General features: G+C 40.4%; 1 protein-coding gene across 1 annotated transcript in view; it reads right to left on the bottom strand.

The window, feature by feature from the left end:
* The window catches only part of OSMR (oncostatin M receptor), a 69,755-nt gene that overhangs the window by 36,443 nt on the left and 17,126 nt on the right, over positions 1-16,186 (bottom strand). Inside the window, exons 6-10 of the mRNA XM_006874681.1 lie at positions 14,576-14,705; positions 13,889-14,040; positions 12,893-13,035; positions 10,894-11,047; positions 1,331-1,407 (exon numbers count right to left, since the gene is read on the bottom strand). Of these exons, the coding sequence (XP_006874743.1) occupies positions 1,331-1,407; positions 10,894-11,047; positions 12,893-13,035; positions 13,889-14,040; positions 14,576-14,705 (656 nt within the window). The remainder of the gene's footprint in view (positions 1-1,330; positions 1,408-10,893; positions 11,048-12,892; positions 13,036-13,888; positions 14,041-14,575; positions 14,706-16,186) is intronic.

The following is a 16,186-nucleotide window of genomic DNA, read 5'->3' as shown; positions in this document are numbered from 1 at the left end:
GCGTGTGATTTTATTGATATTGTCTGATGATTTCTACATTCCATTGGGTCACCTTTCTTTGGAATTGGCACAGTTGGTCAGGTAGCTATTTTACAAAATTCTTGGTATAAATGAATGAGTACCACATTATTTGTTGAAATATTTCAACAATACCACATTATTTGTTGAAATATTTCAATTTGTATTCCATCAATTCCTGGAGTCTTGTTCTTTGCCAATACATTCAGTGCACTTTGGACTTCTTCCTTCAGTACCATTGGCTTTTGATCATATGCTCTCTTATGAAATGATTTAACATTGTCCATTTCCTTTTGGTACAGTGACTGTATATTCCATCTATCTCCTTTTAATGCCTTCTGCATCATTCGATGTTTTACCCATAGAATCCTTCAATATCACAAGTTGAGGCTTGAATTTTTTTCTTCAGTTCTTTCCATTTAAGAAATGTTGGTTGTGTGTTTACTTATGTCTAAAAATATTCATCCAGTATGGGGTCCTCCACTGATACTGGTTCTGGGCCCTGAGGCTGCTACATGTGGGCCTGAGCTGAAGTGATGGAGAAGAAGTTCTGCAGTTAGGACTCAGAGGTGGACTGTCCACAATGTAAGAGATTCACTTACCAAATGTCCAAGCAGCGTCAGGTTACCCAGTAAGCAAAGGTAAGCATGGGTTTGCTTGTGCTCAATTATTAATATGTAGTGAACAATTTCATATAAACTTCACCACATTTGTTCACTATAGATGAGTAAGTAAGCACAAGTAAGCCCATGTTTACCTTGCTTACTAGGTACTCTGTCCCTGTCAGGGATTGTAAATTTGAAAATAAACTTTGACTCTACAGGAAAGTGCTTTGGGGTTATAAATCTTTCCTTGGCTTTTTATAATAGTGGTTTGCAAGATTTGTCCTTTTGTAATTGACAAATTTCACTCAGCATAACGTTCTCTAGGTTCATCTATGTTATTTTTGCATTATTCTTTAATATTACATAATATTCTGTGTGCATATGGACCATAGTTTGATTTTCCTTTCATTCATTGATGGGCAGTTAGATCGTTAGCATCTGGTGTTGGGAGAGAGACTGGATGGGGTGAAAAAACGTGAAATTGTTTGCTACCTATTAAAAAGTAAGCCCAAGTAATCCCATGCTTTTTCTCACTGCTCCAAGCATCAGTGACATGGATGTGCAGTGGGGATTCCATCACTGGGTAAGAAATACTTCCGGATTACCATGCAGGTTCGTCCCAGTTAGAAGATCATGCCAGTATCCATAATTTCATAATGAAAGACATATTACTAGGCAGATTTGTCTTTCTGATCTGTGCATCTTACCTTCCAAGATAACATCACGTTGTAACCTCCTGGCACAGATGTCACACTTCTCCAGACATCAGGAGCCATCGAGGGGGCTGCAAACGACCAGAAAAAGGTTCCTTGAGTCATGGTATGTATGCAAAGCACTACACTCAACCTAGTTCACACACAATCAGCCTTTCTCTCTAATTCACCCAATAAAACGACAACTACAGACGTGCCTCTGTTCATTGCACTTCACAGATAGTGGGTTTCAGAGGAATGGGAAGTGTGTGGCAACCCTGCTCCATATAAGTCTAATGGCATCATTTTCCCAAGAGCATGTGCTCACTTTGTATCTCTGCTTTGTGGTTGGTGGTGGTGGTTATGTGCCGTGGAGTTGGTTCTGACACATAACGACCCTGTACAGGGTTTCCGAGGCTGTAAATCTTTACCAGAGCAGAAAGCCTCATCTTTCTCCCGTGGAACAGCTGGTAGTTTCCAATTGCTGACTTTGTGGTTTGCAGCCCAATTTGTAACCACTGCACTCCATGCTTATGTTTGGTATATGGGTGACCCTGCTGGTATTTAAAATACCAGTGGCATAGCCCTCAGAATCACAGCAACTCACAAGCAACCACAGTAGGACAAACTGACAGATGAGTGGTGGCCATTTGGTTTTAAGTGGAAACTGTCACTTTAAATTTCAAGGAGATCTGTGTGCATGCGTAGTAGAACCCTCCAGGGGTGGGGTGGGGCGTCCATTCGCTCAGGCATCCCCTCTAGTCACCAGAATGGACCAGTGACCATTGAACAGATACCAAAAAAAAGCAAGTCCACACCTGTATCTCTGCAGTTGAGTCAGGCGTTCCTGATATGTTGTGATAATGGGTTGGTTTTGGTTCTTTCTCCTTTTTGGTTGTCCTTGTTTCCTGTTATAAATTGCCCTCTCAGCACTACTTTTGATGTGTTCCAAAGGATTTGGTACGTTGTGCTTTTGTTCTCATTTGCTTCAAGGAATTTTTAATTTCCTTTTCTATTTGTTCTATTACCCAGTAGCTTTTAAGCAGGGTGTTAATCAGTTTCGATGTATTTGATTTTCTTTCCTTGTTTTTCCAATTGTTGATTTCTAATTTTACAGCATTGTGATCTGAGAAGATGACTTGTAGTGTTTTGGAGTTTTTAAATTTATTGAGACTTGCTCTGTGGTCTAACACATGGTCTATTCGAGAACGTTCCATGTGTACTAGAAAAGAATGTGTATTGTGCTGTTATTAAGTGCTCTGTACAAATCTGTGAACGCAAGTTGATTGATCATGTTGTTTAGTTCCTCTGCGTCTTTGATGAGTTTCTTTCTGGTTATTCTGTCCCTTTTTGAAAGTGGTGTACTAAAATCTCACATTGGTATTCTAGAGTTGTATATTTGTTTTTTAAAAATTTTGCTAGCATTTAATTTATGTATTTTGAAGCTCGTTAGTTGGAAGCATAGATACTTATTATGGTTATATCCTTCTGTTTGACCTTTTAATCATAAGATAATGTCCTTATTTGTCTGTGCTGGGTTTTGCCATAAAGTTTATTTTTATCAGAAATTAATATTGCCACTCATGCTCATTTTTTATTGTCATTTGCTTGCCATATCTTTTTCCATCCTTTAATTTTTAATCTATGTTTGTCTGTGTGTAAGATAGCTCTCTTATGGTCTGCATACTGAAGGGATCCTGTCTTCCTATCCATACTGATACTCTCTGTCTTTTGACTGATGTATTTAATCCATTGACATTCAGTGTATTGATTGATAGGTATGTATTTATTGCAATAATTTTGCTGGTTTATTTGTGTGTGTGTGTGTGTGTGTGTGTGTGTGTGTCGTGCTGCTGGTTTCTTTGTTCTACATGCTTTCCTTGCTGAGTTCATTTTTTTGTGTGTGTGCTTTTTCTTGTCAATCTTATCATAATTTTAATGTTTACAACATCTTCATAGATTATCCTTTTCTTTATTTGATGTGAAGGTGTATTAAGTTTCTTTGGGGTTAGCTTGTATTTTATTAATTTTGTCCTCATTGTAAAGCAGTCTGTTTTGCTTCCAGTTTTGGCGGTGGCAGGGGCAGAGTCAGGTAGGACAGGCTCTGTGGGGGAGGGGTTGAAGACCCACAAAAGCTGCTTTCATGGAACAGCTACAAGGCTCTGGATTAAGCATAAGGTGCAGGGCATCAATTTCCCGTAACCACGGGTGGAAAAATCACTGTATAAAGGAAAATATTGGAATTTAGGAATCGATCCAGGAAATGGGACTTCCTCTGTGGCCACCCTGCAGGGGCTGAGTTCACAGGGCGGGGCCACAGCCAGACTGCCACAGTGAACGGGCACTAAAGGTGCAGTGACATTTGCAAAAAGAAGTGTGGGGGGATTCTACATGTTTTTCCCTCCTTTTCCCTGTTGGCCTTCTCTGTCCAGCCTGGATGTCTTCAGGCAGGTGGGCACGCACCCCCAAAAGGGTCCAGTGTTGAGATTACAGTTTTCCCATTGCACAGAGAGGAAGAGTCCCATTGGTCCCACAGGCTAATTCTTTGGCAGTTGCTTATGACATCTGACTCTGGGACCCAGCCCTAAAGTTAACTTGTGTGGGACCCTTTACTCCTGTCTACCCAGAAAGAAAAAAGCAGGTCTGGCCAGACAAACCATATGAACACTCTGTAAAACTCCAACAAAAAAGGACACAACTATTTTGAGAATTACACTGTGAACACGCACATACCTAACTGACCTTTAGAGACAAAAATAGTAGACAATTATTATCCCATTAACTTCTCAATATATAATTGTGCACCTCTACTGTGGTGACTAGAGGAGGGGCCAGAGTGAGTGGACATCCCCACCCATTGCTGGAAGTTTCTATGGTGCATGCAAAGCAGCAAAGGTGACTAGCCAGGTGGCTACGGTTTTATTTTTGTTTTAGAGTGGTGGGTTTTGTCTCTGCTTTTTTTATATTGTTTCTGTTTTGGGGTCTTTTGATCACACTTTTTTGCTGGAGGTGGGAGCTTTTTATGCCTGCATTACTCAAGAAGAGACAGTAATCATAACCATATAGCCAAGTTACATGCATAACCTATAATATGTCACCATTGAGATAAGAACTAGTAACAAGCTTCAAGGCATTGCACGTGAAAAGGGACACCTATCTCCTGATCATATCCACCTGAAGACACTCAGGAAGTGTAACAGCACAGCAACAAACATCCATTTAAGCATGAAAAATTTACCTAACTACTGAAAATGACAAAACAACAACAACAACAAACACAACAAAATATCTCAAAAATGTCCAAAACCACCAGAAAAGAGTAACTGAGACAAATGAGCTGGAGGCAGACAAAGGCTTTCCAAAAGAGATTTTGGATTTGCCTGAGAAGAAATTAAGAATGATATAGAAACAAATTCAAATGCTCCACAAAGGGGTGGAGGAAAATAAGGAAGAAGTCAGGAAAATACTACAGGAGAAATCAAATAAGATCAATACAGCACTGCAAGCAATTCAAAACCTGCAAAAAGAGGTCCAGATGATTAATAACAAAATATCAGACATAGACAATATACAAAAAGGGGAAAGGAGCAGAATTGAAGAGACGGAAGCCAGAACCAGTAAGCTGGAAGACAAATCTCTCAATAATGCTAAGATTGAAGAGCAAGCAGAAAAAAGGATTAAGAAATCTGAAGAGAGTCTAAGATTCATGTTGGATAACATGAAGATGAATAACTTTAGAATTATTGACATTCTGGAACAGGAAGAATCAGAGAAACCCACAGAGGAGATAGTTGAAGAACTTATGGAAAAAAATTTTCCTAACATCTTGTAGAATAAGAAGATAAACATTCAAGAAGCCGAATGTACCCCAGGAAGGATATACCCCAAAAGAAAATCACCAAGACATACCATAATCAAATTCTCCAAAATCAAAGATAAGGAGAGCATCCTAAAAGCAGCCAAGGAAAAAAGAAGTGTTACCTACAAAGGCAAGCAAATCAGATTAAGCTCTGACTTCTCAACAGAAACCATGCAGGCAAGAAAGCAATGGGAGGCATATATAAAACCTAAAAGAAAAAAACCTGCCAATCAAGAATCGTCTATCCAGCAAAACTGTCAATCAAATGCGATGGTGCAATCAAAACATTCCAGGATAAACAGAAGCTAAGAGATTTTGTCAAAACCAATCCAGCACTTCAAAACATCCTAAAGGGAGTTCTTTAGAGTGAAAACCAACAAGAACAGACAACAACCAGAGATTGACAGGTAAGGCAACACCACCTGAAACTCAGACAACAGATAGCAGAGTCCAGAACAGAACAAAATTACAACAATGAATTCAAAGGAGCTGGGAGGTCAACTGAAGAGCAAAATAACAATGTCAAAGAAGGGAAACATAGAGGAACAGAGATCCAGGTGGTGAGGAGATCAGGTAGATTACAGGATACAATAGACTGTCTTAAATGGAAGGGAAAGTTAACAGACTATAGGGTAACCCCCCAAAAAATTAATACTTCACAACTTGCCATGAAAATGAACATCCAAGCAGAACATGAAAACTAAGAAGAAACTGACAAGAAATAGCACACAAAAAACACACAAACTCAGCACAAGAAGGCATGCAGAACAAAGGAACAAACAGCACTATCAAAAATTAACATAATGGCAACAATTAATTCATACCTATCAATAATTACACTGAATGCCAATAGAGTTAATGCACCAGTGAAGAGACAAACAGACTAAAAGTAAAACGATGGAAAAAAATATACCAAGCTAACTGCAATAATAAACAAGCAGGAGTGGCAATACTAATATCTGATAAATTAACTTTAAGACAAAAACCATCATAAGAGATAAAGAAGGACACTATCTCATGATCAAAGGGTCAATTGAGCAAGACAACATAACCATAATAAATATCTACGCTCTCAATGAAAGAGCACCAAGATATATGAAGAAAACCCTACTAGAATCGAAGAAAGAAATAGATAAATCTACAATTATAGTGGGAGATTTTAATCTGCCACTTGTGAAAAGGGACAGAACAACCAGAAAGAAGCTTGACAAAGTTACAGAGGAACTAAACAACACAATTAACCTACTTGACCTCAAAGATGCGTACAGAGCATTCAACCCCAAAACAGCTCAACATACAGCCTTCTCCAGTGCACATGGAACATTCTCCAGAATTGACCATGTGTCACAAATCAAGCCTCCATAAATTTACAAACATCAAAATACTACAAAGCATCTTTTCAGACCACAATGCTATAAAACTAGAAATCAGCAATAAGAAGACCAAGAAAATAAAGTTGAATACATGGAAACTGAATAATAACCTGCTGAAAAGTGACTGGGTTGAATGTTTTCTTGTCTCTTAATCTGCTCACACACACTCAAGATAGCTGTGTCAGGTCCCATTAGCTGGCCCAAATTAGAAGACACTTCCATACTTGCCACATCTGTTCAACTCTCTCTCCTGGTAAGCACTCAATCCATTTATTTTATCTGAAGCTCCCAGTTCTAGGACCATTCTCTGAATCTTTCTTGTCCAGCTTTTCTACCTAGTCTGCCATCTTGTCCTGCCTCCTTTCCATTCTCATTACTTTTTAATACTTTGAAGAGACCTTTTGCAGCTGACTTGCCCAATGTAATATGATGTTTGATTTCTTGACTGTTACTTCCATGGATGCTGACTGTGGATCCAAGTAAAATGGAATCCTTGATAACCTCAATCTTTTCTCCATTTATCATGATGTTGCTTATTGGTCCAATTGTGAGGATTATATATAACACCAGCTAACATTTATAAAAGAGTTACCAGGTGCAGCTCTATTTCCAAAGTGCTGTATATATGTTCACTTATTTGATACTCTTAACAACTCTATGTTGTTGTTATTGTTGTTGTTAAGTGCCATCACATTCGTTCTGACTCATAGTGACTGTATAGGGTTTCTGAGGCTATAAATTTTTATGGGAGCAGAAAGCATCTTCTTTCTCCTTTGGAGTGGTTGGTGGGTTTGAACTTCAAATTTTTTTTAGCACTCTAGTGCTACAGATACTACAGCACCACTAGTGGCTACTAGGTTAGAACTAGAGTGGCAACACTTTAATCATTGTTACACCAGGGCTCCTAAGTATGATTATAATGCACATAAATGATGAGTTACCTAGCATTGTTGTTGTTGTTGTTAGGTACCATCAAGTCGGTACCAACTCATACAACCTTATTATGCACAGCAGAACGAAACACTGCCCGATCCTGGGCCAACCTCACTATTGTTGCCATGCTTGAGCCCATTGATGCTGCCACTTTACCAATCCATCTCGTTGGGGGGCTTCCTCTTTTTCTTTGACCATCCACCGTACCAAACATGATATCCTTCTCCAGAGTCTGGTCCCTCCTGACAATATGTCCAAAGTATGAGAGACGAAGTCTGGCCATTCTGGCCTCCAACGAGCACTCTGGTTGCACGTCTTCCAAAACTGATCTATTGGTTCTTTTGGCAGCCCATGGCACTTTCAATAGTCTCCTCCAAAATCATAACTCAAAGGCATCAATTCTTCTACATTCTTCCTTATTCACTGTCCAGCTTTCACATGCATGTGAGGTTATTGAAAATACCATGGCTTGGGTCAGGCGCACCTTAGTCCTCAAGCTGACATCTTTGCTCTTCAACACTTTAAAAAGGTCTTGTGCAGCAGATTTGCCTAATGCAATACATTGTTTGATTTCTTGACTGCTGCTTCTGTGAGTGTGGATAGTGATCCAAGAAGAATGAAGTCCTTGACAACTTCAATCTTTTTTCCATTGATAAGAATGTTGTTTATTGGTCCAGTGGTGAGGATTTTTGTTTTATTTACATTGAGTTGCAATTCATACCCAAGGCTGTGCTCTTTGATAGTCATCAGTAACTGTTTTAAGCCTTCTTCACTTTCAGCAAGCATGGTTGTATCATCTGCATATTGCAGGTTGCTCTTTGATCTTCATCAGTAAATGTTTTAAGTCTTTTTTCACTTTCAGCAAGAAAGGTTGTATCATCTGCATATTGCAGGTTGTTAATGAATCTTCCTCCAATCCTGATGCCACATTTTTTTTCATATAACCCAGTTTCTCAGATTATTTAATCAGCATACAGGTTGAATAAGTATGGTGAAAGAATACAATGCTGTCACACACCTTTCTTAATTTTAAACCATTCAGTGTTCCCATGCAAAGTATTATCAGAAATAAAAATATCTATCCATTCACCATCAGTAGATTCATCTCATTTTTATTTTTCTGTCATTACCAAAAGCAAAGTCAAGGATTGTCAGACTTACTCTATCATAATAGGAAAGAAACACGATTTACTAAGAACTCTACTCTTTTGCCATTCCCCTTTTATACTTCATTGAAGTTATAATGCTGAAAAAAACATGTCAAAAACAAAAAACCCAATGCAAAACCGTATTGTTTAAGCTACAATTCCTTAACAAAGCTTAGGAGTATACCACATTCCTATCAGGATTAGGACTTTCCACAGAAGAGATTCTGGAATGGTCTGCACTCCTAATAAACATGATTGAAGTATTGGAGGGTCTGAGGGTGGTTAGAAACCATCAGTGACTGAGGCTGAAATGAGACAGTCCCCATATGCTGATTCTGATTAGTTTCTCTCAATGCCCCCCATTCCAAAGACTGCTTTAAAGTGGCCCTGTGAGGATGAAGGAGACAGAGTTCTGCCAGACTGCCACCACAAATTATAAGATGGAGTAAAATAAATACATATAGCTCTTCCTTTGGCTGTACAATGCCAAGACTTGAATGAACAGGGCCACAAAGTTGTAATAACAACAATATCTACTTCTGTTACGGATGGAGCTCTGGAATCTGACTACCTGAGTAGTTGTGAGAACCACCTCAAGCAGTCACTGACCTGATTCTTCCTCATAGTGACCCTTCCGGACAAAGTTGAACGGCCCCATAGGGTTTCCCAGGCTGTGATCTTTACAAAAGCAGACTGCCCCAGTTTCCTCCTGCAGAGCAGCTGGTGGGTTTGAACTTCCAAGGACCTAATCACCAGGGCTCCTGCTTTCTGGTTACCACCACCACCTCTGCCATCAAGTCAATCCCGAATCACAGCAATCCTACAGGATAGAGTAGGACTGCTCCGTAGGGTTGTCAAGACTGCAAAGCTTTATGGGAGCAGACAGCCTCATCTTCCTGTGATTGGCTGTTGAGTTTGAAGCACTGACATTGGAGTTAGCAGGACAATGCTTAGCCCACAGTGTCACCACAGCTCCTTACTTAAGCTTTTTGTACCTCACTGTTCTCCTCTATCTACCATACGTTGTAATGATTAAAAGAGACAAATAGCACTTAGAAGAATGAGGAGCACGTACTTAACACTAGAGTATTATCTGCTACCTAGAATAATGAGTCCTGACATGGCACTATCGTATAAGCACTGGATTGCCAGTTGCAAGACTGGCAGTTCAAGCCCACCAGCCACTCCCCAGACGACCTACACAGGGTTACTATGAGTTAGAGCTGACTCGATAGCACATAACAATAACAAAAAGCTATAATAATAACTGTTACTATTATTGTTGTTTTAAGTGCTGCGGAGTATATTCTGACTCCTAGTGACCCTGTATATGGTTTCTGAGAAGCAGCTGGTGGGTTTGAACTGCCAACTTGCAGTTAGTAGTCTAGTAATTATCCTACAGCACCACGACATATGACCTAGCCATCTATTAACTTTGAAAATTGGGCAATCTATGGTTCAAGTTGCGAAGACTGTAAAATGGGTAATGTAATGGTATATGATCTTAAGTTGGAAGGAAAGGATGCAAAGCTTGACAATCTAATCTCCTAAGGCCCAGTGGAGCTCAGAGACATAATCATTTGGGAGGAAAAGTCTCTCTGTTCAGTGAATATTGAGGCAACACTTCCTCTGAGAGCAAGCTGGAGAGGGCTCATGCTGGAGCAGATGGCTTGCTAATGATCACATTACAGTTCCTCTCTCCTTGGCATTATCACTCCTATTTGTCACCAGCATTGAATCAAAGGGCAACACTCACTCACATAGTCCAAGATCAATGTGAATCCAACACCAGTACTAGCTTAGAAACCATTTTGGTGTGAAGTTGTAGGAAAAGCCCTCAATGACAAGTGCGGTTTGAATTGCAAGACCAGTGGTTCAAACCCACCAGTCGCTCCTTGGAAACCCTACATAGGGTCACTTTGAGTTGGAACTGACTCAAAGGCACTTAGCTACACCAGAGGTCAGAAAGAAAATGGACAGTAGAAATAACAGTGACGTCAAATATATGAAGTAGATGGCTGCCCATTCGCATGTGATTAGATTTTTCATTTTTATCTTTTATTTTTAGCATGTGTATACTCCCCTCTCCTGCCGTTCCTGGCACTCTTTGATGGCTCATCCAGATTTTCTTTTAAAAGATGATGAACAGTCTCTGCTTTAATGCTTTCCCCTGAGTTTTGGCATTGCCAAAAGCTCTTAAGGATCCAACCCATCTCTTGTTAGTTAGCTTAGGCCTTCGGTTACATGGTCGGGAGCTGAACATACCAGCTTCAAGGGTGGTGACTTCCTGATCAGTCCATTCGCTCCATTTCCAGAAGTGGTCACTATAAGCACAGCGTACTCGGACCAGATAATACGTGTGTGGCTGCATTTCACTTATAAGGTATTCACCATTCAACTTGACGGAAACATTTTTCTGCTGCTTGGCCAAACAGACAAATAACAACAACAAAATAAAACAGAAGAAAGACAAAGAAGTGAGAAGCAAAAGAATTGGTGAGTTTCAAGGTACAACAATTAGTTTCTATTCACTTAGAGCACAAAGGAAGGCGAATCAGGACTAGGCTATGGACTGTGTGGTCAACAGCCTCCTTGAACAACTCAGTGCTCTGTGAAGGGACCATAGGTGCTAGCTGGTGCCCAGTGACCATGACTAAACATTTCAATCAAGGATTCTATAGGAAACTCCTGAATAAAACTGGAAAAAATGAGGTACAGGATTTCAAATTCTCATGGAATGCAAACTTTCTGGAGCTATTGTGATTGGATGAAACCTTCAAACTATTGCCTTGTGATAAGTTTTAAAAACCTTAAACCAAAAATATCCCCCGAAGGCTTCATTAAGGCGTTCTAATGGTGCAGTTGGACTCCTGGCATGGCGCTGTAGGATCAACACTGGGCTGTGAATCACAAGGACAGCAGTTCAAACCCACCAGCTGCTCCTCAGAAGCCCTACACAGGGTCGCTGTGAGTCAGAAATGACTAGATGGCAACAGCAATGGTGCAGTGGGTTGCACTTTGGGCTGCTAACAGAAAAGTCAGTGGTTCAAACCCACAGAAGCTCAGAGGAGACAAATGAGGCTGTCTAAGGCAGGCACTCTGGTAAAGTAGTGGTTACGAATTGGGCTACAAGCCATGACTACCAGCTGTTCCGCAGGAGAAAGATGCTGCTTTCTGCTCATGTAAAGATTTACAGCCTTGGAAACCCTGTACAGGTCGCTATGAGTCGGAACTGACTCCACGGCACATAACCACCACCACCACCAAGGCAGGAGCACTTTCTACTGTCTTATAGGGTGGCTGTGAATGGAACGGACTCCACAGAAGTGTGTTCAGTTGGTGTGGTTTGGAAAGTTTAGCTAAATTAGTAAGAAAACATCTTCCGTAAGCATTGGGCTGTTTTAAAGAACTGCCGTGTTGTTGTACTGCTTGTCTCAAGTGGATTGTGACTCAGAGCTTCTCTACGGGGCAAGGAGAGCCGCCCTTTTGGGTCCCCTAGACTGTAAACTTTACTGAAGCAGAAGCAGACCTGTTCTCCCACGGAGTGGGCTCTGGGTGTGAACCAGTGCCCTTCCACTTGGTAGCTGAGTTGTGCCACCAGGATGGGATCAAATGGACAAAAGTCATAGGAAGCTTTAGGGAGCAGTGGATTTGTGTCAATGTGGGAGGAACAACTCAGAAAAGGATGCTGAGAACGGTTGCACATCCTGCAGAATGTCCCAGTGTCACTGAATTGTATATGGAGGAATCGTTGAATTGGTGCATATTCTGCCAGGTAGATTTTCAGCAGCAATAACAAAAGCAATAAAAATAAAGCATATTTAAAGAAAAATTGGTGAGCAGACCTTACTTACTGAAAGCCAGTTAAGACAATGTTGTTGCTGTTATTGTTAAGTGCTGTTGAGTCAGTTACGACTCATGGCGACTCTGTATAGAGCTTCTGAGGAGTGGCTGGTGGGTTGAATTGCTGACCTTACAGTTCAAACTGACTTTGTGGTCCAGTGTCTGTGGTACAGCGCCACACCAGGACTCCTTGGCCAAGTCTAATTTGAAGTAAGACTCTGAAAAGAGTAAATCTCTGAACAACTTCTCACAACTCTAAAAGTCTATGATTCATTTCATGGACCTTTTAAAAAAGATGATCCACGCCATACAATACACTCGAGAATAACAGTTGGAAGAGATCTCACTCCAAGCAATCTCTCTGTTCTGGACAAATTAGGAAAAATCAAATTCTAGACAAATTAGGAAATCCAGCTCTTACTTGTATCACGTGTCCATCATGATGGAGTTCCACCTGACACAAAAGTGTGTGTGACCTCCCAATGGGGTGCACCTGCCAGGTCACAACGGCACTTGTGGAATTTACATTCTTATGGAAGAAATTAAAGGGAGACATTGGGTGAACTGTCAACAAATCACAAGAAAAGAAAAAGAAAATTCAAGTGCATATCCAAAAAGACTTTGGCAAATAGGGAGTTCATTTACTCATGTATTTATTCAACAAGTTTTTTGGGTTTTTGTGTGGTTTTTTTTTTTTTTTTTTTTGTATGAAAATGTTTGAGAAACATGGTCCACAATCCAGACTTACAGTCAAAATACAGTTAGGCAAGGCAGCCCATTTCTCGAAGTGATTATATTACAAACTCTGAACTACATGAGAGCTCTTAAAATGAAACCAAAGGTGGAGGGGATTGCAGAGGGGCATCAGGCCTTGGCGAAGCAACCCATAGTTGGAGGATTGTAGCAGAACCCTTCGAAGAATCAATAGCAGGGCACAAATAACAGAAGAGTCAATGCACTAAATGAAGAATCAATACAAATTACCCAATCTAGATAAAGAAGGATAGAGGGATTTTTTTTTTTTTTTTAATGAACAAAGCCTCAGAGAGATTCTTGAGACAGTAGCAGATGCTCTAACATCTGTATCATTGGAGTCTTAGAAAGAGAGGAGAAAAAAGTACAGTTCTAAAAATAATTCACCCAAAATAGTCCCCAAACTTGGAGAACGACATTACTACAGATTCAAGAAGCTCAAGATATAAATACCCCAAATAGAATAAAAGCAAACAAATATGTCCTAGACATGCATGAAAAATGTGGTATGAGAGAGTTAAAATCTTCTACTCAAACCTTAAATGACAACTTACACTTCTACATGAAATGAGACAAAACCTTACAGAACATTTCACTTGGTCACATGATACGTCAAACAAAGATTTGTCCATGACACCTTGGGTGAGGAGACTTCTAGACTCACCTCGATGAGTCAATGTGAAATCAAGATTGACGCTCCTCTTCCTCAGATAGTTTTCAGCCACAAGTGTGAAGTTATACATTTCTTGGGAATCTTGACGTACTTGCCAAGTGCACCAGTTTAGTTTTTCACAATCTTTCTTTTCTTGGGAGAATCTTTAAACAAACAAAGAAACAATTACAGAGTCTACTTAACCTTGGGGCACACTCAATGACTTTCATGCCAGGTCTCACACAACAGCATGAAGCCACCACCTCCAAAGTCCAACAAAGAAAATACCATTTCAAGAAATTTGATTTTTGGGGTTACATATGTAAATTGTGAATGTTTGTATATTGAACATGGAAACCCTGAGTCATTCATTATTATGAGAAAACCCTCTGATTTAACTTTGAATACTCAGAGAGAGTCAGAGACTTAAGTAGACCCAAACCATAAGATGGAGATATTTTCACATCATGTTGGACCACCAGCTACCTTTCTATCTTTCTTATTTTTTTTCTTTTGGTCACATATCACTTTAACAAGATTCAGAAAGAAGGTATTGCACACTTGTGACCAACGGCAGATTGGTTTTGAGACATTTGAAAATTTTCTGCATCATCAAAATGCAGCTTTTGCTGTGTTGTCACTGATACCTGAAACAATGAAGGTTGAAATCTATCAATGATACGCCTATAACTGACTTACGATTCAAATAAAGTGTAGCGTTGGAAAGGCTGTATGTCCAAACGTGTGTCATGCCCATGATCCCAAGTACAGTTCAAAGTCTTCAAGTCCTGGGTTTCACAAGAAAAGTTCTTGGGCTCCTCAAGTACTTCTGTCCATTCACATAAAAATGTAAAAAAATGAAAACATCAATAAGTAGAAGAAAGACCTGGTTAAGTCCCGTTATTTAAAGATAAATAAGTTGTTGTTCTATGTCATCAAGTTGGAGCCATCTCATGGCACTCTTGTATAGGGTTTCTGAGAACAGCTGGTAGGTTTGAGGTACCTACCTTGCAGTTAGCAGTGCAGTTAGTGGGCTGAAGTGTGGTGCTGTGGGTTAATGCATCAGACTGCAAAGTCGTTTGAACTGCAAGGTCGGTGGTCCAAGCTCACCAGCTGCTTCTTGGAAACCCTATACAGGGTTGCTATGGGTTGGAATCGACTTGACAGCACTTAACAACAACAACAACAACTTCTGCTGCACAGACCTCTTTAAAGTGTTCAAGAGCAAAGATGTCAGTATGAGGACTAAATTGTGCCCAACCCCAACCATGACATTTTCAACAGCTTCATATACATGTGAAAGTTGGACAATGAATAGGAAGATAGTAGATGAATTGATGCATTTGTGTTATAGTGTTGGAGGAAAATATTAAAGTACCATGACCTGCCAAAAGAACAAACAGATCTGTGTTGGAAGAAGTACAGCCAGAATGCTCCTTGGAAGCCAGGAAGGCCAGACTTCGGCTCTCATACTTTGGACATATTATGAGGAGGGACCAATCCCTGGAGAAGGTCATCATTCTTAATAAAATGAAGGGAAGGCCCCCCTCCCCCAACTTGGATTACCCCATGGTAACAGCAACAGTGAATAAGGAAGCTTGTAGAAGAATTGATGCCTTTGAGTTGTGGTGTTGGAAGAGAATACTGAAAGTGCCATGGACTGCCAAAAGAACCAATAGATCTGTTTTGGAAGAAGTGCAGCCAGAGTGCTCCTTGGAGGCCAAGATGGCTAAGCTTCATCTCTCATACTTTGGACATATTGTCCGGAGGGAACAGTTGCTGGAGAAGGATGTCATGCTGGGTAAGGTGGAGGGTCAGAGAAAAAGAGGAAGACCCCTAATGAGATGGATTGGCCAGGTGGCATCATTGATGGACTCAAGTGTGGCAGCGGTAGTGAGGTTGGCCTAGGATCGGACATTGTTTCGTTCTGCTGTGCATGGGGTCACTATGAGTCAGTTCCAAATCGATGGCACCTGACAACAACAACAACAAAGCAGCAACAGACTGAAGCATAGCAATGATGATTAGATTGGCACAGGACTGGGCAGTGTTTAGTTCCGTTGTGTACAATTACAGACTTGATGGCACCTAACACCAACAGCTTCCAGGACCTGTGAATGTGTTTCATTTGGAAATAGGGTCTGTATAGATGTAATCAAGTTAAGGTGAGGTCATACTGGCTTAGTTGTTAGATGCCGTCAAGTCGGTTCTGACTCATAGTAAACCAATGTACAACAATGAAACACAGCTGTGTCCTGCACCATCCTCATATTTGTTGTATTTTAACCCATCGCAGCTGCTATCGTGTCA

Source organism: Chrysochloris asiatica, unplaced genomic scaffold (genome assembly GCF_000296735.1).
Source record: "Chrysochloris asiatica unplaced genomic scaffold, ChrAsi1.0 scaffold00293, whole genome shotgun sequence".
NCBI classification, from domain to species: domain Eukaryota; kingdom Metazoa; phylum Chordata; class Mammalia; order Afrosoricida; family Chrysochloridae; genus Chrysochloris; species Chrysochloris asiatica.
Note: the sequence above shows the minus strand (reverse complement) of the source record. Positions and strands in the feature narration are given on the sequence as shown.